At 55.2% G+C, this 23166-nt stretch overlaps 8 protein-coding genes across 8 annotated transcripts; 4 read left to right on the top strand and 4 right to left on the bottom strand.

Moving 5' to 3' along the window:
- Positions 1-1225: 1225 nt before the first annotated feature.
- Positions 1226-1608, top strand: CH63R_05622 (EC39 protein; the record flags this gene model as incomplete). The annotated part of the gene is made up of 3 exons (XM_018300597.1): positions 1226-1396; positions 1461-1526; positions 1600-1608. 3 exons carry the CDS (start codon positions 1226-1228, stop codon positions 1606-1608), a joined length of 246 nt encoding a protein of 81 aa, XP_018158447.1.
- Positions 1609-2607: 999 nt separating this feature from the next.
- CH63R_05621 (hydantoinase/oxoprolinase) lies at positions 2608-5952 on the top strand (the record flags this gene model as incomplete). The annotated part of the gene is made up of 4 exons (XM_018300596.1): positions 2608-2653; positions 2772-4910; positions 5020-5585; positions 5707-5952. 4 exons carry the CDS (start codon positions 2608-2610, stop codon positions 5950-5952), a joined length of 2997 nt encoding a protein of 998 aa, XP_018158446.1.
- A 980-nt stretch (positions 5953-6932) lies between these two features.
- CH63R_05620 (amidohydrolase) lies at positions 6933-8591 on the top strand (the record flags this gene model as incomplete). Its single annotated transcript, XM_018300595.1, has 1 exon — positions 6933-8591. One exon carries the CDS (start codon positions 6933-6935, stop codon positions 8589-8591), a length of 1659 nt encoding a protein of 552 aa, XP_018158445.1.
- A 256-nt stretch (positions 8592-8847) lies between these two features.
- On the bottom strand, positions 8848-10473 carry CH63R_05619 (endo-beta-1; the record flags this gene model as incomplete). Its single annotated transcript, XM_018300594.1, has 3 exons — positions 8848-9077; positions 9176-9764; positions 9856-10473. 3 exons carry the CDS (start codon positions 10471-10473, stop codon positions 8848-8850), a joined length of 1437 nt encoding a protein of 478 aa, XP_018158444.1.
- Positions 10474-11321: 848 nt separating this feature from the next.
- On the bottom strand, positions 11322-12872 carry CH63R_05618 (Zinc carboxypeptidase; the record flags this gene model as incomplete). The annotated part of the gene is made up of 3 exons (XM_018300593.1): positions 11322-11914; positions 12066-12413; positions 12542-12872. 3 exons carry the CDS (start codon positions 12870-12872, stop codon positions 11322-11324), a joined length of 1272 nt encoding a protein of 423 aa, XP_018158443.1.
- A 6315-nt stretch (positions 12873-19187) lies between these two features.
- On the bottom strand, positions 19188-19571 carry CH63R_05617 (uncharacterized protein; the record flags this gene model as incomplete). Its single annotated transcript, XM_018300592.1, has 1 exon — positions 19188-19571. The coding sequence occupies one exon, from the start codon at positions 19569-19571 to the stop codon at positions 19188-19190; it is 384 nt and encodes a 127-aa protein (XP_018158442.1).
- A 475-nt stretch (positions 19572-20046) lies between these two features.
- Positions 20047-20289, bottom strand: CH63R_05616 (uncharacterized protein; the record flags this gene model as incomplete). The annotated part of the gene is made up of 1 exon (XM_018300591.1): positions 20047-20289. One exon carries the CDS (start codon positions 20287-20289, stop codon positions 20047-20049), a length of 243 nt encoding a protein of 80 aa, XP_018158441.1.
- A 1092-nt stretch (positions 20290-21381) lies between these two features.
- CH63R_05615 (EC32 protein) lies at positions 21382-22140 on the top strand (the record flags this gene model as incomplete). Its single annotated transcript, XM_018300590.1, is given in 3 exon segments — positions 21382-21465; positions 21483-21533; positions 21628-22140. 3 exon segments carry the CDS (start codon positions 21382-21384, stop codon positions 22138-22140), a joined length of 648 nt encoding a protein of 215 aa, XP_018158440.1.
- Between the last annotated feature and the right edge of the window lie 1026 nt (positions 22141-23166).

The following is a 23166-nucleotide window of genomic DNA, read 5'->3' as shown; positions in this document are numbered from 1 at the left end:
GGCCGTTCTATCCCGGCCATGTAAACGGATGCTTGATTGCTCTCCTGGACACGACCAACGTAGACCCGGAAATCCATCTGAGTTGAGCTTCCGGAGCAACCGGGAGAGTCTTGTCCCCGTTGTCCCGTGGCCGGGATTGTCGCGGCAGGGTGTGTTGGCTCTCCCGTGACCAAGTCAACGAACTCTACAACACCGTCTGACTGGGAGGGAGTATGGCGTGCGGATCGAGGGCAGTTGTCCAAAATAGCAAATCTCGGTACACGGACTACGTTATTCCCCCCTGACTGCGAGATGGCTTCATCACTCCCGTCCGCTCTTACACCACTTCCCCCCCCACTCCGCACTACATCGGCAAGTACCAGCTGAGCTGAAACAGACAATTCGAGCTTCTATAGGTCTGTTCGGTAAAGGCCCTGGTTGCATAAAGGCTAAATCTCTACTACCCTACGTAATAGCCACTAGAAGCGCTCCTTCAGGGGGGGAGGGGGCATTGCCCTGTAAGTCCCTGTACTGGAGCCATCTCGCAGTAAAGGGGGTGGGATAGATAGATAAGCAGCGGCCTGTAATAGGAAATCGCCAAGCCCACACAGCACTCAACACGTACCTCAACTCATTTATCCGCATTCTGAGTACGCCGGGTATCAACACAACACAGCCTCCACGCCGTTTGGCTTTATTCACTTTGATGAAGGATGTGCTTGGGCGAGTCACCTGCCGGCACTGGCTGCCTGCTCCTACCTACCTACCTACCTGTACATCATGTACATGACTCGAGCTATCTATTCTGGAACGAAGAGTGCCGCCAGTTGGGTGACGGATCTGCATCCATGATAGTGTGCAGTTCGTCCCTCCCAAGAGACCATTACACCTTGAGAGAGAGAGAGAGAGAGAGAGAGAGGCAGAGAACCAACAGTAAGACAACATGTACATAACGTCAGGCATTCAATGCGAAACCAAGAGATGAGGCCCATTTTAGACTTTAGGTTTTTTTCATTTATACTCATGATGAGATGGACATCTATTTCGACAGCCAAGATGTCGTCTGGCCTTTGAGCTGAATCCAGACGTACCTCAAGTATATGTATATAAAGAACCATTGATTTCCAGTTGAGAACGCTCGTCACACCCATTCATTCGCTCACTCACTCATTCATAATCCACCTCAACCAACACCGCATCGCACAAACCACACACATTCACACGACACTATCTCGAATTCCCGACAATGAAGTCCCTCAACGCGATCCTCGTCTTTGCCTCACTCGCCGCTGCTGCACCTGCCGCCTCTGCTGATGCGGCTGCTCCCATCGAGGCGAGGCAGGCTGCCAGCCCATGCCGCTATGAACAGAAGTTGACCTGGAACACGGGCCAGATCGCGGGCGATGGAGGATGGGCTGTATGTTTTCCTCTCCTTCCCCTTGCAAGTACCGCGATTAATCCTAACCTTACTGTAATTTCAGTGTATCACAAACAACAATGGCGGCTGCAGGGAATACTACTGGAAGGACGAGTTTCCTTACTTCAGCGTAAGCACAAGACATGGCCCCCCCTCCCTTTTACATTGGTATCCAACGTTGACTCATTGTGATCGAATTTCAGTGTGCTTAAATTGACCGCTTTTCGTGTCGCGACACGAGTGGTTCGAGTAGACTTTCCTGGGTGCACCCCAAGCCTGTCCGGTCCGGGTCTTGTATATCGGTTGTAGATCCTCTCCAAGATGCCTCACATCTATACTTTAATACCAAATGACACTCAAGGTCTCACTGCAAGGGCTTGTGGGTTCTTTGGCTTCTGGTTTTGCTACTATTTCAGAAGCCTGCGTTTGGGCCAGAGTCCGTTTAGGCGGAATGCGAGGCAGGTTTGAGTCAAGCCCACGGGTGAAGTGGTGCACCTCAGCTAAGAAGATACCAAAATGTAGGGCAGCGTTGTCGATCAAAAGTCTGGGAGCTGAGCAGAGTCGTGTTGGAAGCCCCCACCCCCGAGTAACGGGAATACATGATGTCGGCCGTCGCCTCTTGGTAAGTTGTCGGGCTCTTCGCACACGAGGCCATCAACGTTGATGTCAAAATACAAGAAGATTCTGTGGTCTGTCACCCCTTCTAAAGGGGGACACTTAAGAAGAAGTCCCTAAGATCATAAGTTAGCCACAGGCTGCACTCACTTGTACTGGGGCATCATATCCCTGACCGATGCCCCCTCATAAGTGGTTACATGTGCATTAGCGAGGGGAGGGGGCGGGCGGCTCGGCGTTTAGCGGGACCGAGTTGAGTGAGAAACGGCGGCCGATGAACGGAGCCGGGCTCGGCTGTTACTTTGAACCTCCCCCCCCACCTTGCTTGTGGCTGATTCTTTGCGTTGACAACGTACAAGGGAGCTGAAGTTCATCCCCGCACCGTTGTTTCTAACCGGGAAACCATTTCGAAGTTTCTTGGCTCTCACGACCATTTCACTAGAGCTGTTCTTTGTTGTGTGCGCGTTGGAATCACGGTTGAAGCTGGACGGACTTATTGATCGCCCGAGCTGCTTCTGCAATTCCTCTCATCCATAAACCCCGCACCGAGTTTTACCAAAACAAACCAACAAGGCTTCGGTTTGAACAGAGACAAGATGAGTGCGACAGACGGCACGCTAGTCGTGGGAGTTGACGTGGGAGGTGAGGCAGGCGAACCAACTTTGTTTTTTTTGTGTTGCGCTTAGACGACGACGACTTACAACATCCTCAACCGTCAACCGCCTACAACAGTAACAGAGTAACTAACGCGACTCGAAAGGAACCAACACCGACAGCGTCCTGCTGGACGTCTCCAAGTCCAGCACGGATGCCGTCCTCGCGTCTCACAAGGCGTCGACCACGTCCAACGTGACGCTCTCGGTGCAGGCCACCCTGAAGGCCCTGCTCGACGAGTCGACCGTGGACCCGGGCGACATCACGGCGCTCGCCATCGGGACGACGCACTTCCTCAACGCCATCATCGAGAGGGACACGTCGCGCGTCGAGAAGATCGCCGTCCTGCGCCTCGCCTCGCACAACTTCTCCACGGGGACGCCGCCCTTCGCCGACTGGCCCTCGGCCCTGAAGCGCATCATCAACGGCCACTCGGCCATCATCCCCGGCGGCTGCAACATCGACGGCACCCTCATCGGCCCCATCGACGAGGACGCCGTCAGGGACCAGGCGAGGCAGATCAAGGCCAAGGGCCTCCGGAACGTCGCCGTCGTCGGCATCGGCTGCAGCACCGACAAGGACTACCGCCAGGAGGACAAGGTCGAGAGGATCCTGCGCGCCGAGCTGGGCGAGGGCGTCAACGTCGTCCTCTCGCACCACATCGCCGGCCCCGGTCTCCTCGCCCGTGAGAACGCCACCATCCTCAACGCCTCGATCCTCAACTTCGCCCAGCGCACCATCCGAGCCTTCATCGGCGCCATGCGCCGCATCGGCCTCCGCTGCCCGTTGTATCTCACCTCCAACGCCGGCCACCTGCTGCCCTTCTCCGAGGCCATGCAGGCGCCCATCCGCATCTTCTCCTCCGGCGCGACCAACTCCATCCGGGGCGCCGCCTTCCTCGCGCGGGACTCCATCGACAGGTCCGGCAGCATCGTCGTCGACATCGGCGGCACCACCTCCGACGTGGGCTACCTCCTGAGCAACGGCTACCCGCGGCTCTCCAAGAGCTACACGGCCCTGGCCGGCGTCAAGGTCAACCTGGAGATGCCCTCGGTCGAGAGCATCGGCCTCGGAGGCGGCTCGATCCTGCACACAGGCGGCGGCGGCGGCGGCGACGACAGCTCCGTGACTGTCGGACCGGACAGCGTTGGCCACGACCTCGTCACCAAGGCCCTCTGCTTCGGAGGCGACGTGACGACGGCGACCGACGTTGCCGTGGCTTCTTCCGGCGCCAGCATCGGCAACACCGCCGTGTCTCTGCCGGCCGAGGTCATCGACAAGGGCAAGGCGCGGATCCGGAAGATGCTGGAGGCCGTCATCGACCGCGCCAAGCTGTCGCCCGAGCCGTGCACCGTCATCCTCGTCGGCGGCGGTTCCATCCTCTGCCCGACGGAGCTCACGGGCGTCAGCAAGGTCGTCGTGCCGGAGCACGCCGGCGTCGCCAACGCCATCGGCGCGGCCATCGCCAAGATCTACGGCTCGGCCGAGACCATCGTCCACGGCTCCGACATCCAGGGCGGCATCGCCGAGGTCAAGGCCGAGGCGATCCGGAACGCGGTGGCCAAGGGCGGAGACGAGCGCTCCTCCGTGACGGTCCTGCACGAGGAGGTCGCCGGCGTCCCTTACGTCGAGAACCAGACGTCCATCAAGATCGAGGTCGCCCTGCCCGCCGACCACAAGCGGGTCTACTCCGAGATGGTGAAGACGGCCGCGCCGGACGAGCTCGTCGACGAGGAGATGTATGAGGAGACCAAGACGCACGAGTCGGCGGATTCAGGCGGTTACCAGGAGAACGACGACAACGACGACGAGGCGGTCGACCTCGGGAGCTACAAGCCCAAGGTCGAGGCCAGCGGCCTGTGGACGCTCTCCGACACGGATCTCAGGTTCCTGTCCATCGGCTGCTACATCCTCGGATGCGGCGGCGGCGGGTCGCCCTACGCGTCGTACCTGCAGCTGAGGCAGCTCCTGGCCGAGGGAGAGTCGATCAAGATTGTGCGCATCGAGGACCTCAAGGACGACGAGATGATGCCGCCCGTCGCCAGCGTCGGCACGCCGGCGGTGAGCATCGAGCGCCCCGGGGGCGACGGCGTGTGGCACGCCATGCAGGAGATGGAGAAGGAGATGGGGACCAGGTTCGAGAAGCTGATCGCCACGGAGATCGGAGGCGCCAACGGCGTTGCCACGCTGATCTGGGGCAGCTCGCGGTACTACGACATCCCGACTGTGGACGGAGATATGATGGGTAAGTCCTTGTCTTTGTTCGTCTGTGTGAACTCTTTGTGGTGAAAACCCCCTGAAAAAGTTTGATCAAATTCACCTAACATCTGAACCCTTCCTCCCCTTCCCTCTAGGACGCGCGTACCCCCAGTTCGAGATGGTCTCGCAGTACATCCACGCCAAGTCCATCAACGAGCTGCTCCCCGTGACCCTCTGCAGCGGCACCGGCCACAACGTCGTCATCCCGGCCACCCAGACCGACGAGACGTCGGCCGGCATCGCCATCCGGGACGCCTGCGTCGCCATGGGCTCCGCCGCCGGCGCCTCGGGCCGCCCGATCCCGGGAAAGCTCATGCGGGAGGTCGGCATCCCCAACACCTACTCGCTCGCCTGGCGTCTCGGGCGCGTCGTGGCGCTGGCGCAACAGCGGGGCACCGTGGCGAGCGTCACCGGGGACATCATCGAGGCCGCGGGCGGGCCGGGGAGCGCGAGGGTGCTGTTCCAGGGCAAGATCCGCGGGGTCGAGAGCACCCTGACGACGACGGCGCACAGCCTGGGCAAGGTGACGGTCGAGAGGCTGAGCGAGAGCGAGATGGAGACGGAGACGGACAGGGTCGGGGAGGGGCTGCGGGAGGTTGTCGTGCCCTTTATGAACGAGAACCTCGGTGTCCTGGGCAAGCTGGAGGACGGGAGCGAAACGGTAAGCTCTCTTATATTCTCTCCCTTTTTCTTCCTTTTTTTCTTATTTTCTTTTCCCTCTCTCTCTCTTCTCTCTCATTTCCATACTCAGTGGACTGACATTTCGCCAAAATAAAAAAAAGATCCTTGCTACTGTCCCCGACCTCATCTTCCTCCTCGACACCTCCACCGGCGAGGCCATCGGCGTCCAGGAGTACAGGTACGGCCTCAAAGTCGCCGTCATGATCATGGCGGGACACCCGCTCTGGGCGACGGAGCGCGCGCTCGAGATCGCGGGGCCCAAGGTCTTTGGCCTGCCGCACGACTACGAGACGACGCTGAGCTACACGAAGCCCGCGAGCGTCATTGACGAGTTTCGCCAGGGTTAGGGTTAGTTTAGGGTGCGACGGCAGCGACAACTGCACGAGCTGCCAGTACAAGTGGTAGAACCCGTTGGATAGCATCTGTGGGTTTATGGCTGGACTTTGAGGATGGGGAAGACTTTTCTTATAATTATACCTGTTTTGACATGAAGTCATGGTGGTATTGGCGACTGTTCCTGTCAGTCGAACGTGTTGAAGGGATTCCGTTCCGACTTAGTCAAGATGTCGGTTCTTATGTTCTCCCGATGAAGTCTAACATGGACCAACTGTCAGAGGCAAGACACTTTTAGCTAGAGCTCTGGATTCAAAACATGATCAGGAGAGATAGCCTATGAGACTAGACTCTCGTTTTCCTGCAGTAGAATCGCTTTTCTATACTTCACACAGTTTCTTTTTGGAACGCGATTCCAGTCTTCTAAACTCAACGCCTCTCCATGTCACATATATTCGTGCTAGGAACAACCACCAACTACATGATTGGAACTCAACCCTGCATAGCTGAACAGCAGTTGCACCGAGTTGACTGGCCGTGAGGCATCGTTTGACGGCAAACCGCCCGAGGCACCCAGTGACGTAGTCTTCAACCGCGTTCAAGACGCACCCACGCCAAGAAGATGGACCCTCCACAGCGCCCCGATCACGGAGGAACAGGGTCGTTTCTTGACATTACCAGACATCCTCCCCTCCCCCCCACCTTGTGTCGTTGCATCGCCGAGGGCCCGGCCGAGGGGTCGGATATGAACCCCGCATAACCCCGCCAACTCAGTCCGTATCTAAGCTATCGCAGCTATCAAGAGGGAGGGGAGAGGTCGAGCAACTTGACGCCTGATGCCCCCCTCTCGCACGTTGCCACATCTGCTCAATGGGAAGCTCGGAGTGACTTACTAACAGGTTGGGACTTCACAACTACCACACAAGCATAGACTGGCCTCCCTCTCCACAACTCCAACAACAGTCTATCTCGACTTCACGCACCACATACAATCATGGTAGCCACTCAGCATATCGTCTTCCGGAACGGAAAGTTCTTCCGCTCGAACAAGGCGCCGCCGGGCGTGAGGTCAGAAGCCAACTTCGCGGAATCCCTGGTTGTCAAGGACGGCGTGATCACGTATGTCGGGGAGGCCTCGGCCGCGGAGGTGAGGGCGGCAATCGTCGAGGGGGCCCAGGTCCGCGACGTGGGCGGGCGCACCGTCCTCCCCGGTCTGGTCGATGGGCACATCCACCTGACGCAGCTCGGCCAGACCCTCCAGAAGCTGAAGCTCGACGACTGCAAGAGCCTCGAGGACATCAGGCGGACCATCCGGGACTACGCCGCCGCCAACCCGGACCACAAGCGCATCTTCTGCAGCGGCTGGATGCACTTCATGACGCCCGAGGGCGCCCTGGCCGCGCTCATCGACGACCTGGACCCGCGGCCCATCCTCATCACGGCCAAGGACCTGCACTCGACGTGGGCCAACACGGCCGCGCTGAAGGAGCTGGACCTGGACAGCGAGCCCGACCCCCCCGGCGGCGAGATCGTCCGCGATCCGAAGACGGGCAAGCCGAGCGGCCTGCTGTCCGAGGCGGCCAGCATGAAGTTCATCCCGCTCTACATGGCGAGGGTGTCGACGGCCGAGGACCGCATATCGGCCATCAAGACGGCCATCGACGACTACAGCAGCGCCGGCTTCACGGGGCTGATCGACATGGCGATGGAGGAGGACGGGTGGGCCGCGCTGCAGGAGTACCGGCAGCAGGAGAAGGCGGCGGGCCGGAGGTTCCCCGTGCGCTTCGCCGCCTACTGGATGATCCTGCCGCGGGACGACGACGCCGAGAACATCAAGCAGGTCGAGCGGGCGGCGGAGCTCGCGCGGCAGTTCAACCTCGAGACGGACCCGGACTGCCGGCTCGTGGGCATCAAGCTCGTCTGCGACGGCATCATCGACGGGTGCACGGCCAGCCTGAAGGAGCCGTACAGCCACAACAACGACAACTGCGACCCCGTGTGGTCGCCGGAGCACATGGGCCCCGTCGTCGAGGCGGCGACGCGGCTGGGTCTCCAGGTGGCCCTGCACGCCATCGGCGACCGCACCGTGGCCAACGCCATCGACGTCCTCGAGAAGCACGTCGGCCCGGAGCACCGGCCGCGCATCGAGCACCTCGAGGTCACGACCGAGGCGGACGCGAGGCGGCTCGGGCGGCTGGGGATCACGGCGTCGGTGCAGCCGGTGCACTCGGACCCGGCGATCCTCCGGGCGTGGCCGAAGCTCATCGGCGAGCACCGGTGCGGCCGGGCGTTCGCCTACAGCGAGTTCGCGGACGGGGGCGCGCCGGTGGCCATCGGGTCCGACGCGCCGACGGCGCCGCACCGCATCATGAGCAACCTGTACATCGCCACGACGCGGCGGTCGGCACGGGAGCCCGGGCTGGAGACGGTGGTGAACCCGCAGTTCGCGCTGTCGCTGTGCGACGTCGTGGCCGGCGCGACCGAGGGCGCGGCGAGGAGCTGCTTCCTCGAGGACCGCGTGGGTTCGCTCGAGGTCGGGAAGAGGGCCGACCTGGCCGTGTTGGATATCGAGTGGGAGCCGGCCAAGGCGCTCGAGGCGACGGTTGTCGAGACGTGGTTTGACGGGAAGCTGGTCTATCCTGTCAAAGAGTGATTGAGTGAGTGAATTGGATGAAGGAAACAAGGTCCATGTTTCTTTCTGTGAAAGACGAGACAGGTTTATGAGGTTATTATACGTCTTGTCGACTGATGGAATACAATCCGGAACAGGACATCCGAGACAATGACCCACGGCTAGCCATAGGGTTCTCTGTCAACTAGTTGTATTAATGTACTCGTGAAGCCTATCATAACAGTTTCCAAACGAGATGCTTGTTTCCGGAGACCCCGTTGCTCTCGCTCTATGCTCATTACACTCCATACACCCCCATCAAGACCACGGCAGCGGTTGTGCTCAGTACCAAAGCCGATGACAAGTGCTGCGAGACCCCCGGCGCGGCGTTCTTTGGCCGGTTTTCCGGGCTCTTGGCCGCTGCCGGCATGTTCTGGTGGAAGGCCTCGTACGTCCTCTGCATGTCGTGTTGGAGCTGCTTGATAGAGTCTTTACCGCGGTACGAACTCCAGGTGTGGTCGAGCAGGCCTGTGTTTACTCGATTCATCAGAACAATGTCTCTTGCTCGTCGCGGACCTTTTCGGTATACATATCCTAAACAAAAGGAACGCTGCATTCAAACTCACCCCAAGGCTCGTCCCTGTCCTGCACGCCCTCGCGCGTGTAATAGCTCCCGCCCATGACCCAGACCATCCAGCTCATCTGCTGGTCGACCATGAAGTCCATGAGGCACCGGCGGAACTTGTCCTTGAACATGCCGCCCTCGTCGGCCTGGTCGTGGCCCCATTCCGACATGACCAAGGGCGCGCGGTTCGAGCCCGCGTCGGCGATGGTCATGGCGTTGGACCCGAAGGCCGTCAGGATGTCGCGGTAGTTGGCGCAGGCGTCGTCGACGAGGCCCTGGTCGTACTGGTGCTGCTCGAAGACGAACTTGTGGCGGAAGGGCAGCTCGGCGAGGGCGAAGCCGAAGCCGGGCTCGCTGCCGAAGCGGCCCTGGACGGGGGCCGAGATGTCAAAGTCGAAGATGCGGCCGCTGAAGAAGATGAGCAGGTCCGGGTTGGCGGCGTGGACGGCGTTGGCGGCCTGGACCATGCGCGTCTTCCACGTCGTCCACGTCGTGTTCTCGAGGCTCGCGGGCGGGGAGCCGGAGAAGGGGTCGCGCAGCTCGTTGCGGAGGCCGATGCTGGAGAAGGACGGCCAGTTGGCGGCTTTGCCCTGATATATGAGAGAGTTGTGAGATGGGGGGGTTCAAGAGGAATAGAAAGGGAGAGAGACGGGCGAGACAGGCAAGGGGTTTGATACTAACGTGTTCAGCCATAAACGACAAACTCCGAACCCAGTTGGACGTGTTAAAGTTGGTGTCACCGAACCAGCCGTTCCCGTCGTAGGGGTTACAGCACCATCCGGCCTTGGACACATGGTTGTCGAGGTGGAGGTACAGCTTCTGGCGGGCGAGCTCCGCGGCGACGGCGTCCCAGACCTCGAGCCGCTTCGTGCCCTCGCCAAAGGCCGGGTTGTTCCTGATGATCTGCCCCATGACGGCGGTGCCGTTCTCCGGGCCGAGGGCGTTCTGCAGCGTCGCCTTCAGCGTGACGTCGCCGCCTCGCTCGACGATGTCGTCCACCATCTCGCTCGCAAAGGTCAGGCGGACCGAGTTGAAGCCCGTCTCGGCGATGCGGCGCACGATGTGCTCGACGGACTGGTACTGCAGGCCCTCCGGGATCATGGCGCGCTCGTGGCCTGCCCAGTTGACGCCGACCATGGCGACGGTCGCGTTCTTGGAGTCGACGATGTACCGGTCGTGGACGGTGAGCGGTAAAGGTTGAAGATCGCGGCGGGTGAGGGGGAGCTCTGCGGCGGAGGCGAGGGAGAGGAGAACCCAAGGCGCCGTCAGCAGCGCGGATAACCTGAAAAGCCGGCGCATGGTTGTGTTTGATAGAAGTCTGCTGCTAACAAAGAGGATTCATGGATCTGACGTGAGTCGAAATCGAAGATTCAGGCCCTCGATACGGGATAACCTCACGACGTTAAAGAGACGGGCGAGACAGCTATAAGTTGATCCTGCACGGCTGGGGAATAAGACAGGCAGCAGACAGGGGGCCGGGGTTAATGTAGAGATCTCTCACTCCCCACCGACATGCCTTTGCTTGGGCCTCTTGGATGAAGAGTCTTGGACGACGTCAGGCCGAGAAGAGTCGTCCGATGTACTGGCGTTTCGCCGACCTTGGAGAGCCGTATCAGCCATTATCAGGGTGCGGAGGGCCGTGCTTGAGAGGTTCTCGGACCGACGTCTGTATTATGTATGTATGGCCGGATCTCGTTCTGGAGGCCCCAAGAATGGCACACTCATCGAGCGAGTAGAGCCAGCTACGTTGTACTCAACGTGAGGACAGTTGTGGCCTGGCATGGACAAGGTTCGCCAAGAAACTGGAGCAGTGGCAGCGCCTTGGAAGGTTGATGAACAGAGTTATGATAAATTGGAGTCGGGTGGAAAGCTACACGTGGTGGCGCAGGAATGGCGTTCAACGTTGGGGTCTGGTGGATGTCTTTTTGTGTCCGTAACGGACATTCGGGACTTGTGTCTGAATATGACCGAAGAGAAAAGAGGAGAAAAGCCTATTTCTTTTTTCGTGTTTATGTTCATAGTTCGGGAAGAATAAATACAGGGGGTGACGCGAGATAAATAACTCGAGAGACACGTTTGACACTGTCTGTCTGTCTCATGAACAAAAAAAAAAAACACTCCCCGACTGCTGAACACCAGTGTCGTCTCTACTTCATGTTCTGCAGCAGATACCGGATGCCCGCGTACGTCTCCTCGCTCGTCGGCAGGATCTGGGCCGCGGGCAGCACGAAGCCGTAGTTGCCCGTGTCGCGGAGCTCCTGGGTGAAGGTGTAGTCGGCCTTGACGACGTCGTTGACGTAGTCGACGCTGCTGCCGGTGGCCTTGTAGATGGTGGAGCAGATGGGGCCGTAGCGGTACGAGGTGCCGTGGACGGCCTTGATGGCGGCGACGGCGCCGCGGGCGAGGCTCTGCAGCTCGGTGTTCTTGGCGGAGACGGCGGAGCACGAGTAGCCGTAGGGGGTCATGAAGAGCTGCGAGTAGGCGTGGAAGTCGATGAAGAGCTTGAGGCCCTGGGCGGCCTTGGTGCGGGCCAGCCAGGCCGAGAGGGCGGCGGTCTCGGGGGCGTCGCCCTGGGTGACGCCCTTGAAGTCCTCGTCGCAGGGGTTCGTCGAGGCGCCGCCGGTGAGGGACCACTGGAAGGGCCAGTTGCGGTTGATGTCGTGGCCGATGCAAGTGCTGCCGGGGGTGGTCTGGCGGTTCTTGCGCCACAGACGGTTCGTAGTCTGCGTGTAGATGAAACCTGGAGGAAAAGACAAGAAGTTTAGTGTCAGTTTGAAGGTGGACTGGAGAGAGTCAAGGTAGATAGGTGGACAACTCAAAGTGGACAACTCAGGGTGGACAACTCAGGGTAGTGTCTTGTGATGTATGTCCTTTATGAACTTGTAACTTACCGTCAGGGTTGACGACGGGAAAGATGTAAAAGTCGTACTTGTCGACGAAGCCCCGGATCTCGGCGTCGGTCGAGTACTTGCTCAGCAGGTTCCAGGCGATGTACTCGTTGGCCATGGTGCTGATCCACTCGCGCGCGTGGACGGTGCTGTGGAAGACGACGGCCGGCCGAACGCCCTTGGAGGCGGTGCCGTGGATGTGGATGCCCGTGATGGTGTTGCCCTGCAGCGACTTGCCCGACGTGACGATGGCCGCGTTGTTGGGGTACGACGCCACCAGGTCGTTGAGGAACTTGAGGTGGTCGGCGTAGGCGTGGTACGAGTTGAACCATGTGGCGTCGGCCGAGCCAACTATATTCAACAAAAGTGATATATCGGTCAGTTTCCTTCTCCTTGTTCACACGAATGGACATTGGTTCATCTCGCGGCCCTCCCCCCCAAAAAAAACTATGATATGACAGGTAGTAAGTAGTACGCACCAGCGTAGAGCGAGAAGCTCGACTCGTCGGCGATGGCGGCGCCGAGGTCCTCGTGCATGGTGGTGACGTTCATGCCGGCGATCTCGGCCTCGAAGGCGGCCACCTCGGTCGGCGGCACCACGATGTCGGCCAGCGCGCCGGCCCTCGGCGCGCCCTTCCACGTGCTCAGCTGCAGCTTGTCGACGACGCTGTTGATCCGGTCGACCTCGTCTCCGACCGACACGCGGAACACCTTGGTGCCGTCGTAGCTCACGCGCTTGGCGCTGCCCGCCGCGACGGAGGCCGCCGAGGCGGTGGCGGCGATGGCGGAGAGGATGGCGAGGGACTTCATCGTGGGGAGAGCGGGGGGGGGGGGGGTATGAGTAGTTCCGACGAGACGAGGGTATATGTACGGACTGGTCTCTGGGGAACGTTGATGAGAGGGTTTATGCCCGCCGCGCGTGGTTTTCAACGAGAGTGCTCGGGGATACTCATCGTCAGAGCTGGGGTGGCCGTGTCTCTAGTCTTATGTGTGTGCGTGAGTTTGTGTGTGTTTACGATCATGAAGAGAACACAAGAGAGGAGAGAGAGAGAAACAAGAGCATGAGGGGAAACGACACACTCTCCAAAGGAAAATGGATGACGAGGGTCGGACCGTCGGGGATCGCCTGGGGCAGAGAATCCCGAACAACCTTCCCGTTTGGTCCCTGCGGCCCGCGTCCAATGTGCGCTGTTCCCCAGCTATCATCATCCCCTTCCTCAGACTCAGTTTCTCTCTCGATGGGATGGCGTATCATCTACTCTGTAGAGCTGACGGGGAACAAGGGAGAGACCTGCCTCATCGAACCAAGAGGCGAATGCGCCCGACTGCACAAAAGTCCCGCCCCAATCCACAAGCTATGTGACCCCCCCCCCCCCAGGTCTCCTCTAGAGGAAGGTGAATAAATGGAAAGACATGATAAAAGAAAAATGGCGCACTGTTTCTGAGTTTGGGCCGCCCGCGGGAACTCGCTTGCTCAATGAGCCCCCCTGGACAAGAAAGGTTGGAAAGACTTGATAGTCTGACTGCCTTCGGCCAGGGGACCAACCGAGAGACCATCGGACGAGCATGTAACCAAAAGGACTCACCGCTGATGGGACGAAGGCACAAAAGACCTTCCCCTCTTCCCCCTCTTCCCCCTCTCCCCACCATCTTCCTCCTCCTCTCTCAACCCCACGAATTCTGTGCCCCTCGGTGGTAAAGCCTGGATTAAGCAGTCAAAAGTTGACCGGTAGGATTGGGGGTGGGTCGGCGTCACCCTTCACTTCCCCCCCTTCCCTTCCCCTCCCCGCGCTGTCTTGGCCAGATCCGGGAGGTCAAGTGCCGGCTTATTGCACGCTGCCGACCTGCCGGAACTGGGGTAGCGCGGCGGTAAGGGTCGGGTCCCTAGGGGTGGTGGTGGCCATCCATCGGGGGTTGGGACGAGGGAGAGACGTGGACCGAGGGCTGGGCTGGCCTTGGGGGCGTGGTTTGCTTCCCATTGTGAAAAGAAAGCCAGGGGTAAGAGGATGTAAGAGGGGATGCCGTGCTTCTGCACCCTAGTTGAGCCATGGGCTCTCGGCTCCGACTCTCTTGAGAACTCAGTGCGGAATGGTAGGCCTGGTTGACGTGTTGATCGGCGGATGGGTCGAAATAAGTTTAAAACGTTTATCTTGGTGGCCCCCCAGCATGTGGATGCAGCGCCGACTCCAACTCAGCAGCGATACGATGGGGCCTCCTCGGGTTCGCATCCATTATCGTGACACAAGGCTTGGGAGAGTATATTGGAGGTCTCCGACTCTAAGGATTGCGTTACGATACGATAACGATTACATGCACACACGCCCTCTCTCTCTCTCTCTCTCTCGACACACGAAGAAGAAAACACTCCGCTCAATCATCGGTGACCTTCGGTTGCTTTTGCTTGGCACTGGACAGCCACGGCAGTGTCATAAGTCAAAGCACCCACTTTTGGGCCACCCCCACATATGGGCCACCCAAAAATGAGGGTATTCCCATCGACACCAGTATGTTCAATTAACTATTGACTGCACCTAGATGCCACCACAATACAGCTTTCAGCCTCACTAGGTAAATCAGCCTCGCTGGACTCATCTGTGATATCCTCTTTATCGCCAGCCTCAACCTGAGCCTTCTGGATGTCTTTGATGTTGGCGAACTTAGTGTTTGGGTTGATCTGAACTGCCTTCCTTTTCCTTACTGCAGTGTTGGTAACTTGGGCCTGCAGAAGCTCCAGCTTATGCTGGGCAGTGGCCAGCTCATAGGCCTGCTCGCTGAAGCCTTTTTTCACCTTCATGAAAAGGAGGCGTTGGGTATGCGCATCATTATCCAACTCTGTGAATAGCTTCAGTTGGCCAGACAGATCCTTCATCTTCCTTGGCGTCGACCATGCCACTGCAGACGACGCAGATGCCCATCCTTCAGCTTCCTTGCCCCTAGACTGCCCTTTGCTGACCTGATCTGACGATGCTGATGGCTTTGGTGTTGTTGGGAGTAGGAGGGAGCTCATCAGAGGCTTCGCCATAGAGACAGGCCATAACCCTGTCCATTTCCAACCACTTCTGATGTTCTGCATCGTCATACCTGCAAGGGCAGCCTTATAATAACAGCCTAGGAAGTTCCTCTTGCCTACAATAGTAGAGTCATTCCATAGACTAAGGTATCCAAGCTCCTTCCTATAGGCTGCCTTAAGAGGGCTGAAGACTGCTTGATCAAGTGGCTGGAGGACATGGGAGGTGTGTGGCGGTAAGAACAATAGATGGATGTTGTTTATATAGCACAACCACATAAAGTCAGTCGTTGTGTGGCTCCCATGCCCATCCAGGATCAATAGTCTAGCCTCCTCCTTATCCCCCTTGCCCTGAGGGACAGTCTGAGGGATAAACACCTTCTGCAGCCATTCAACTGCAGTAGCATCTGTTGTCCAGCCATTTTCAGTTGCTGTGAATTGCCAGCCTTCATAAGGGCTAAGATCTAGAGGAAACCACTGCTGCTGGACTGTCTTACCCTTATATATAATAAGGGGATGAAGTCTGTGGCCTAGGGCAGAGATGCATTCAATAATAGACACCCATGCCCTTGATCCAGGCTGTTTCTTGCGGATAGACTTCGCCTCAGACATCCCCAGCACCAGCCCATTAGATCCCTGGCCCTCAAGGATACCAGTCTCATCCATGTTATATCTGTTGGCTGGTTTGATGCTGATGATCTCTGGTATGGCGAGATGCTTGAACCAGTCCCTGATGACCTCAGTAGATGCCCCATTAACACGTCTTGAATCAATAGGGCAACTTCTCTTGACCTTGACTGATGGATTCCTCCTTATAAAGGCCTGGACCCAGCCTCTCCCTATAGGTTGGGTATCCCCTATGGCATGAAGGATTCTTTCTGCAAAATGCTTCACTTGTTGATGGGTTGGAGGAAGCCCAAGGGCATGCTGGATTCGCACCCATTCAGCCAACTTGGCCTCCTGGCTCACTGTGAGCCTCTGCAGGTCAGAAAATGCTGCTGCCCTTGCCTGGGTGCCTTGAAGACGATGCTGAAGGGTAGACCTTGGCACACCATACTGCTGGGCAGCCTTCCTGACACTCTGACCGTTCGAAATGGCCTCAAGCGCTTGATTGACTTCATTTTCTGTATACTGGCTCATAATGCCTAGAATAAGGTGCCCTAAAAAGATGAGGCCATTTGCATAAGGTTGGAAAAAGATGTGATAGTTTGAAGTTGGAGGAGGATGAAGGAGGAGGTTGGTGATGAGGCATTTTTGGGTGGCCCATATGTGGGGGTGGCCCAAAAGTGGGTGCTTTGACTTACCCATAACCCCTGTCACACGACGCTAAGAGGCTTGCCATCCCTGCTTCGATACCCGACTTTGACAGTTGAAGTCTTGTGAAATTGAGAGATCGATATGGCCATAGTCACCTGCTATGCGTCATTTCCAGTGCTACGTTGCCTCAGTCCGGTCAATTTACTTCTAGCGGCGAAGCTCCTAGGTCACATCAAAGAGACCACAATGTAGTTGATATTAGTTCAGGCACATGAATCTTGTGTGGTGCCCGTTGCCGATATTCATGTACCACGAAATCATTGTTACATCACACCTGGAAAGATGCGCAAGAATGGGACATTGATCGCCGTTCCATACACAAAGACTGAACCCGGTCCGCAATACAAATAAGTCAAAGCACCCACTTTTGGGCCACCCCCACATATGGGCCACCCAAAAATGCCTCATCACCAACCTCCTCCTTCATCCTCCTCCAACTTCAAACTATCACATCTTTTTCCAACCTTATGCAAATGGCCTCATCTTTTTAGGGCACCTTATTCTAGGCATTATGAGCCAGTATACAGAAAATGAAGTCAATCAAGCGCTTGAGGCCATTTCGAACGGTCAGAGTGTCAGGAAGGCTGCCCAGCAGTATGGTGTGCCAAGGTCTACCCTTCAGCATCGTCTTCAAGGCACCCAGGCAAGGGCAGCAGCATTTTCTGACCTGCAGAGGCTCACAGTGAGCCAGGAGGCCAAGTTGGCTGAATGGGTGCGAATCCAGCATGCCCTTGGGCTTCCTCCAACCCATCAACAAGTGAAGCATTTTGCAGAAAGAATCCTTCATGCCATAGGGGATACCCAACCTATAGGGAGAGGCTGGGTCCAGGCCTTTATAAGGAGGAATCCATCAGTCAAGGTCAAGAGAAGTTGCCCTATTGATTCAAGACGTGTTAATGGGGCATCTACTGAGGTCATCAGGGACTGGTTCAAGCATCTCGCCATACCAGAGATCATCAGCATCAAACCAGCCAACAGATATAACATGGATGAGACTGGTATCCTTGAGGGCCAGGGATCTAATGGGCTGGTGCTGGGGATGTCTGAGGCGAAGTCTATCCGCAAGAAACAGCCTGGATCAAGGGCATGGGTGTCTATTATTGAATGCATCTCTGCCCTAGGCCACAGACTTCATCCCCTTATTATATATAAGGGTAAGACAGTCCAGCAGCAGTGGTTTCCTCTAGATCTTAGCCCTTATGAAGGCTGGCAATTCACAGCAACTGAAAATGGCTGGACAACAGATGCTACTGCAGTTGAATGGCTGCAGAAGGTGTTTATCCCTCAGACTGTCCCTCAGGGCAAGGGGGATAAGGAGGAGGCTAGACTATTGATCCTGGATGGGCATGGGAGCCACACAACGACTGACTTTATGTGGTTGTGCTATATAAACAACATCCATCTATTGTTCTTACCGCCACACACCTCCCATGTCCTCCAGCCACTTGATCAAGCAGTCTTCAGCCCTCTTAAGGCAGCCTATAGGAAGGAGCTTGGATACCTTAGTCTATGGAATGACTCTACTATTGTAGGCAAGAGGAACTTCCTAGGCTGTTATTATAAGGCTGCCCTTGCAGGTATGACGATGCAGAACATCAGAAGTGGTTGGAAATGGACAGGGTTATGGCCTGTCTCTATGGCGAAGCCTCTGATGAGCTCCCTCCTACTCCCAACAACACCAAAGCCATCAGCATCGTCAGATCAGGTCAGCAAAGGGCAGTCTAGGGGCAAGGAAGCTGAAGGATGGGCATCTGCGTCGTCTGCAGTGGCATGGTCGACGCCAAGGAAGATGAAGGATCTGTCTGGCCAACTGAAGCTATTCACAGAGTTGGATAATGATGCGCATACCCAACGCCTCCTTTTCATGAAGGTGAAAAAAGGCTTCAGCGAGCAGGCCTATGAGCTGGCCACTGCCCAGCATAAGCTGGAGCTTCTGCAGGCCCAAGTTACCAACACTGCAGTAAGGAAAAGGAAGGCAGTTCAGATCAACCCAAACACTAAGTTCGCCAACATCAAAGACATCCAGAAGGCTCAGGTTGAGGCTGGCGATAAAGAGGATATCACAGATGAGTCCAGCGAGGCTGATTTACCTAGTGAGGCTGAAAGCTGTATTGTGGTGGCATCTAGGTGCAGTCAATAGTTAATTGAACATACTGGTGTCGATGGGAATACCCTCATTTTTGGGTGGCCCATATGTGGGGGTGGCCCAAAAGTGGGTGCTTTGACTTAGTGGCCAAGGACAGGTCTTCACCCTTGGCCGCCCAGTCGACGCAGCACAGTCGACACGAGCATCCACTCGATAGACTCCAGGACGAAGTGGAGATAGCACTGAATTGACTATGTTCAAGACATTGAGGTATCCCCTGATGGGACTGCTAAGTGCTTGTTGCGTCAAAGAAAAGCCCGTCGTCTCTGTGCACGTCATTGACACACAGCTTTGCAACTGTCCGAATGCACATGTTCACCTCGCGGATCGAAGAGACGCCCGTGACGAGGATGGTACTATGCTCCAGGACATGGCCGCTCCTGAGAACGAGGAAAAGCGTGTCAGTTTCGACGGGCGTTGTGGGCGATCATCAAGATTGGCCTCATGTTCGTGGAGTTGATCGGAAATCACGTTGTAAGTCACACTTCTTGAGGATGTCCCTGTTGTCAAGAACCGTAATGAAGTTGTTGAGGTCAATGGCGTCGAAAAAACGGATTGTCGTGTTGCGCGTTTTGCTAGGTGATGGATAAAGGGGTAGACAAATGAGCGGTGTCCGGCGTTTCTACACATACTAGCCCCTAACTGTCCTGCCCTCCTAATCACAGCTCACATCCAACTTTCCATTTTCCATGACTCTCCAGTACTCATACTCAAAATCCTGAAATTTGGCTGGCTCCGCCTCCCAGTCGCGGAAACGCCACGACGTGAGAAGGCAGCGGCACTTTCTCGCTTCGCCATCGGCGTCACATTCGAGACATTCCACGCTGTCCACGGTGGGCGGCTCTGCGAACTTTGGACCTGCCTTTCCGATGCTTGCTGCCAGCTTCTGACAGTCCTGGGTAATGGCGGATTCGAACTTCTTAAGATTGCACTCATAATGCTTAGAGTACGTGGCGATGGCCTGTCGACAGCTCAAGACTCCCTGAAGAAGGAACGGCGAGAGAATCGACATGGTAAATATGATGTTTGACTTGATCATTGTGATGTTTAGCTGATGATCGTTGTGTTTTAAGACGTGGAGGGCGACGCAGAGCGAGATAAAGGGGTGTGAAATAGTAACAATAGGGCTGCGTGAGGTAGAAAGACTGGTTTGAGTGCTTTCAAGGCCAATGGTAATAGCCCCTTGAACTTATATTTTCGCAAGAAAAGCTGGTTTATGGAAAGTGTAGCTCTGTCTCACTGAGTGACGGTTAATAAAACAGGTGTGTTATATCCCGTGCGTTTCATTCCATTTCCGACAAGTTCATTTCAGAAATACTTCAATTTATAGGTACTATATTGTTGGGGGAAAGTTTCGGTCGCCTGCGAGTTGCATCCGTGATCAGAGAGGGTTATGGCGACAATAGAATACCTTGAAGTCATGGCCCTGAACAGGGGTAAAAAAGAGACAAGAATAAATTGAATTATGAAGCCGAATTGACTGAATTAAAGGGTGTTCGTTCGCATTAATTGCTTTAGGTGTTAATCTTAATTCCGAGGATGCCTCCCACCGGCTTCAAAAACAGCTTCCCATGCATCCCACCGGCTTGAATATCAGCCTCGCATCGATCATGCATGCTGGCAATGAGGCCAGCCAGGAAGCCTTCTCGGGGCTCCCGCCAGGCCTCTTTAACCCAGTAATGTAACTGATTGTAACTTGTTGCCTCAACGAGGCCGTATTTATCCTCAATGTAGTCTTTCATCCAGTCCCAGACCATTTCGATGGGACTGAGGTCAGGAGAGTAGGGTGGCCACTCGATCACATGAACCCTTATGAAACTAGAGATCCTCAAAGTCGAGCGCGCCGAATGGACTGGGGCTCCGTCTTGCATAAGAACGAGGCTGTCGCCGCGGTCCTGTCTATGTAGCTGGACCCAGCCATCAATGACAGGTACAATATGCTGCTGGTAGGTCTCAGTAGTGATTTTGCCCCATTCCTTCTCCTAGAAGACCTCAGTATTTGTTGAATGGGCTTTGTACGTGCACGCAGGTACTCAAAATGTAGGGTGAACCAAATAATAATATCTGTAACTGTCCTTTCTAATTATAGGATTAGGGTCGTACGAGACAGATATACTGTCTCGTCCGGCCTTGAGTCATTCGGGCCGAGCCAAGTGATGATTCCCCTGTGTATGAGTGAGTGCTGCACAATCCAGTCTGTGCACTCTACTCCTGAGTTGTAGGTGTCGTACAGTCATGTGATTGTGTTATTCTAATAGTATTATTAATATTATTGACGGAGATGCGCATGCAGTAGTGATAGTGGTGGTAATAGGGGTAGTAACTGCGCCACTTATTAGGCCACATTTGTTATATTGCATTGAAATTCACATAACAGAGGCAATATAATCTAAGTTCCAATCCTGAAGCTATTGTACATGGTTCTTAGGTTTTCTTAGAAAGCTAAAAGTTGTATAGCAACAACACACTGATGGCAAAGCATTGCAATAACGATAGGCTGGCAGTTTCTAATTTAGCAAACCACCATTGCAGCTTTTTAAGCGCGCGCTGAAGAGGTTCTATTTGTTTGCAATCTCAAGCAGACTTATTACGGTAATATCCGGGGTGGGAAAACGAGAGTGGTGCGCCTAACAAATAGACAGAAAACGTATTAGTGACGAACTTTCTCCAGGTGAAAACTTCCCAGGAGATGAATGATCAGATAGAGTACTTTGCCACAGTTATATAATAGTTTAACCCACTCGTCAGACGTCCTACAGCATTACCTTATTCGTAAGCACTCTGTTCCCTCGAGAATTCTTTAGTATCTCTTGTTCTATATCCCTTGTTTGTTTAATCCAAGCATCACTATGCACATCAAACTGGGCCTATTCATATTCTCTATCCTTCTGTTTGGGCAACTAAGTCTTTGTCAACTTCCGACTGACAGCGATGTAAGCATTTTTTTAAGCTATATCGTTATAGCCTCTTTGATTCCTTCGTCCAGCCCGCCAACCACACAGTAAGCTAACATATCTTAGTACCTTGTATGCATCGGACTACATCACAGCACAGACATAAGATATAATATTGACACATTGTTAAATTAGGAGCAGAAAGGATATAGGCTTTCTTATCGCAATGGACGCTATTATGTGTACACCGACTCCTATGATGATGGTGACGATCCCGTCGACATCATTGGAATTGACAAATACGACTATGTCATCACTGTCTACGAAGCGTATAATGGTTGGGAAGAGAGAGACGAAAGCGAAAGACTAAAGTTACGCGACATTCAGATGGAGTTGTGGGACATACAGCCAGACGTCAGGCGTAGTGATTTGACCGCTGTGCGACGTAAGGGTATTGTCAACAAGAAGACAGCCAGGCAAATTCGGAGGGTGTATGAAACGCTTGAAGAGAATGAAGATGAAACAATCATCTTGAATTCCAGCGACAGTGGGTCTAAAGGGGAAGCGTGGGAGTTGCTTGAGGATACACCATTCTTTGGTGGAACGGCAAAGCTCTTGGATGAATATAACGTCGGGAAGCGTATATACCAGATTGTTATTCGACCGACAGATCAGTCGTCCGGAGATCACGACCTAGAGTTTAGATTTGACTAGACTGTTGGAATGCCGACAGGATCGTCTATGGGAGAGTAGGGCCGGAGGTCTGGCTGGGCTACTATCAGACCCCACAGGTCGGTCCATATCCACAGCCTCCGTCGATTTCTGCCCTTAACTTTGAGCCTTCTCTTCTACACAGCTAATAATCTACAAATAACCTCATCTACTAGACTGTTCGTTCACTCAGGTGACCCTATAATACCAACACTAACCAGTAGCCAACTTTACAGTTGCCACTCACTGCAGATCAGAAAGGTCCGGCAGAAGAGATAGTTCTATCAACTCTGTCAACTCTACTATTCGTTTAGCTGAAGGGGAGTGCGACCAGTCGAATCTGTGCTAACAAGACTATCGCTAGGCCTTTTTACAAGTCCTTAGGCAGTCGCCAATAGAAAGTGCCTAAGGGCTTGACGATAACTTTAAATCTCCAGAAGAAGCAACCTAGCCGGCCACCTATGATCTCGCGGCGGCCACCAAGAGGGACTAGCCGAGACAGCCTTTATTACGCAGAAAAATGAAGACCTTTGCAGTCGTCGCAAAGCCAGTCAGTCATCCACCTTCTTCCATTCTTTCTTTGTCGACGTTAGTAAAAGCTTGAATACTGTATTTGCCCCTGATTCCGACTTTAGCCTATTAAGCTATTTTACCTCCTTACTCTCTCTCTCCTCTCTTTGTCTTATCAATGTAAAAAGAAGTCTGCAATGCTGTGTGAAAGGACAAAAGATATGGACGATCAGGGAATCGAACCCTGGACCTACCGCATGCTAAGCGGTCATTATACCACTAAACCAATCGCCCAATTGTTGATAAATATGCTTACAGGGCTACTCATGTACCGCAAGCCAACGGAGGCCGCAAGCTAAGCCAAATCTAGAGAAACCCATCCCGCCACCCCCACCTACCTATCCATATTCACCACTTCTGTCCTTCTGTCCAAAAAAGGCTTGTCGATATGGAATGCAGACCGCCGGGGGCAGGAACACCAATTCAAGCCCATGACAGTTTCCGGAGTTGCGTGAACGT

The sequence above is a fragment of the Colletotrichum higginsianum genome, chromosome 4 (assembly GCF_001672515.1).
Source record: "Colletotrichum higginsianum IMI 349063 chromosome 4, whole genome shotgun sequence".
Classification (NCBI taxonomy): domain Eukaryota; kingdom Fungi; phylum Ascomycota; class Sordariomycetes; order Glomerellales; family Glomerellaceae; genus Colletotrichum; species Colletotrichum higginsianum.
This window is presented reverse-complemented; position numbering and strand designations above follow the sequence as displayed.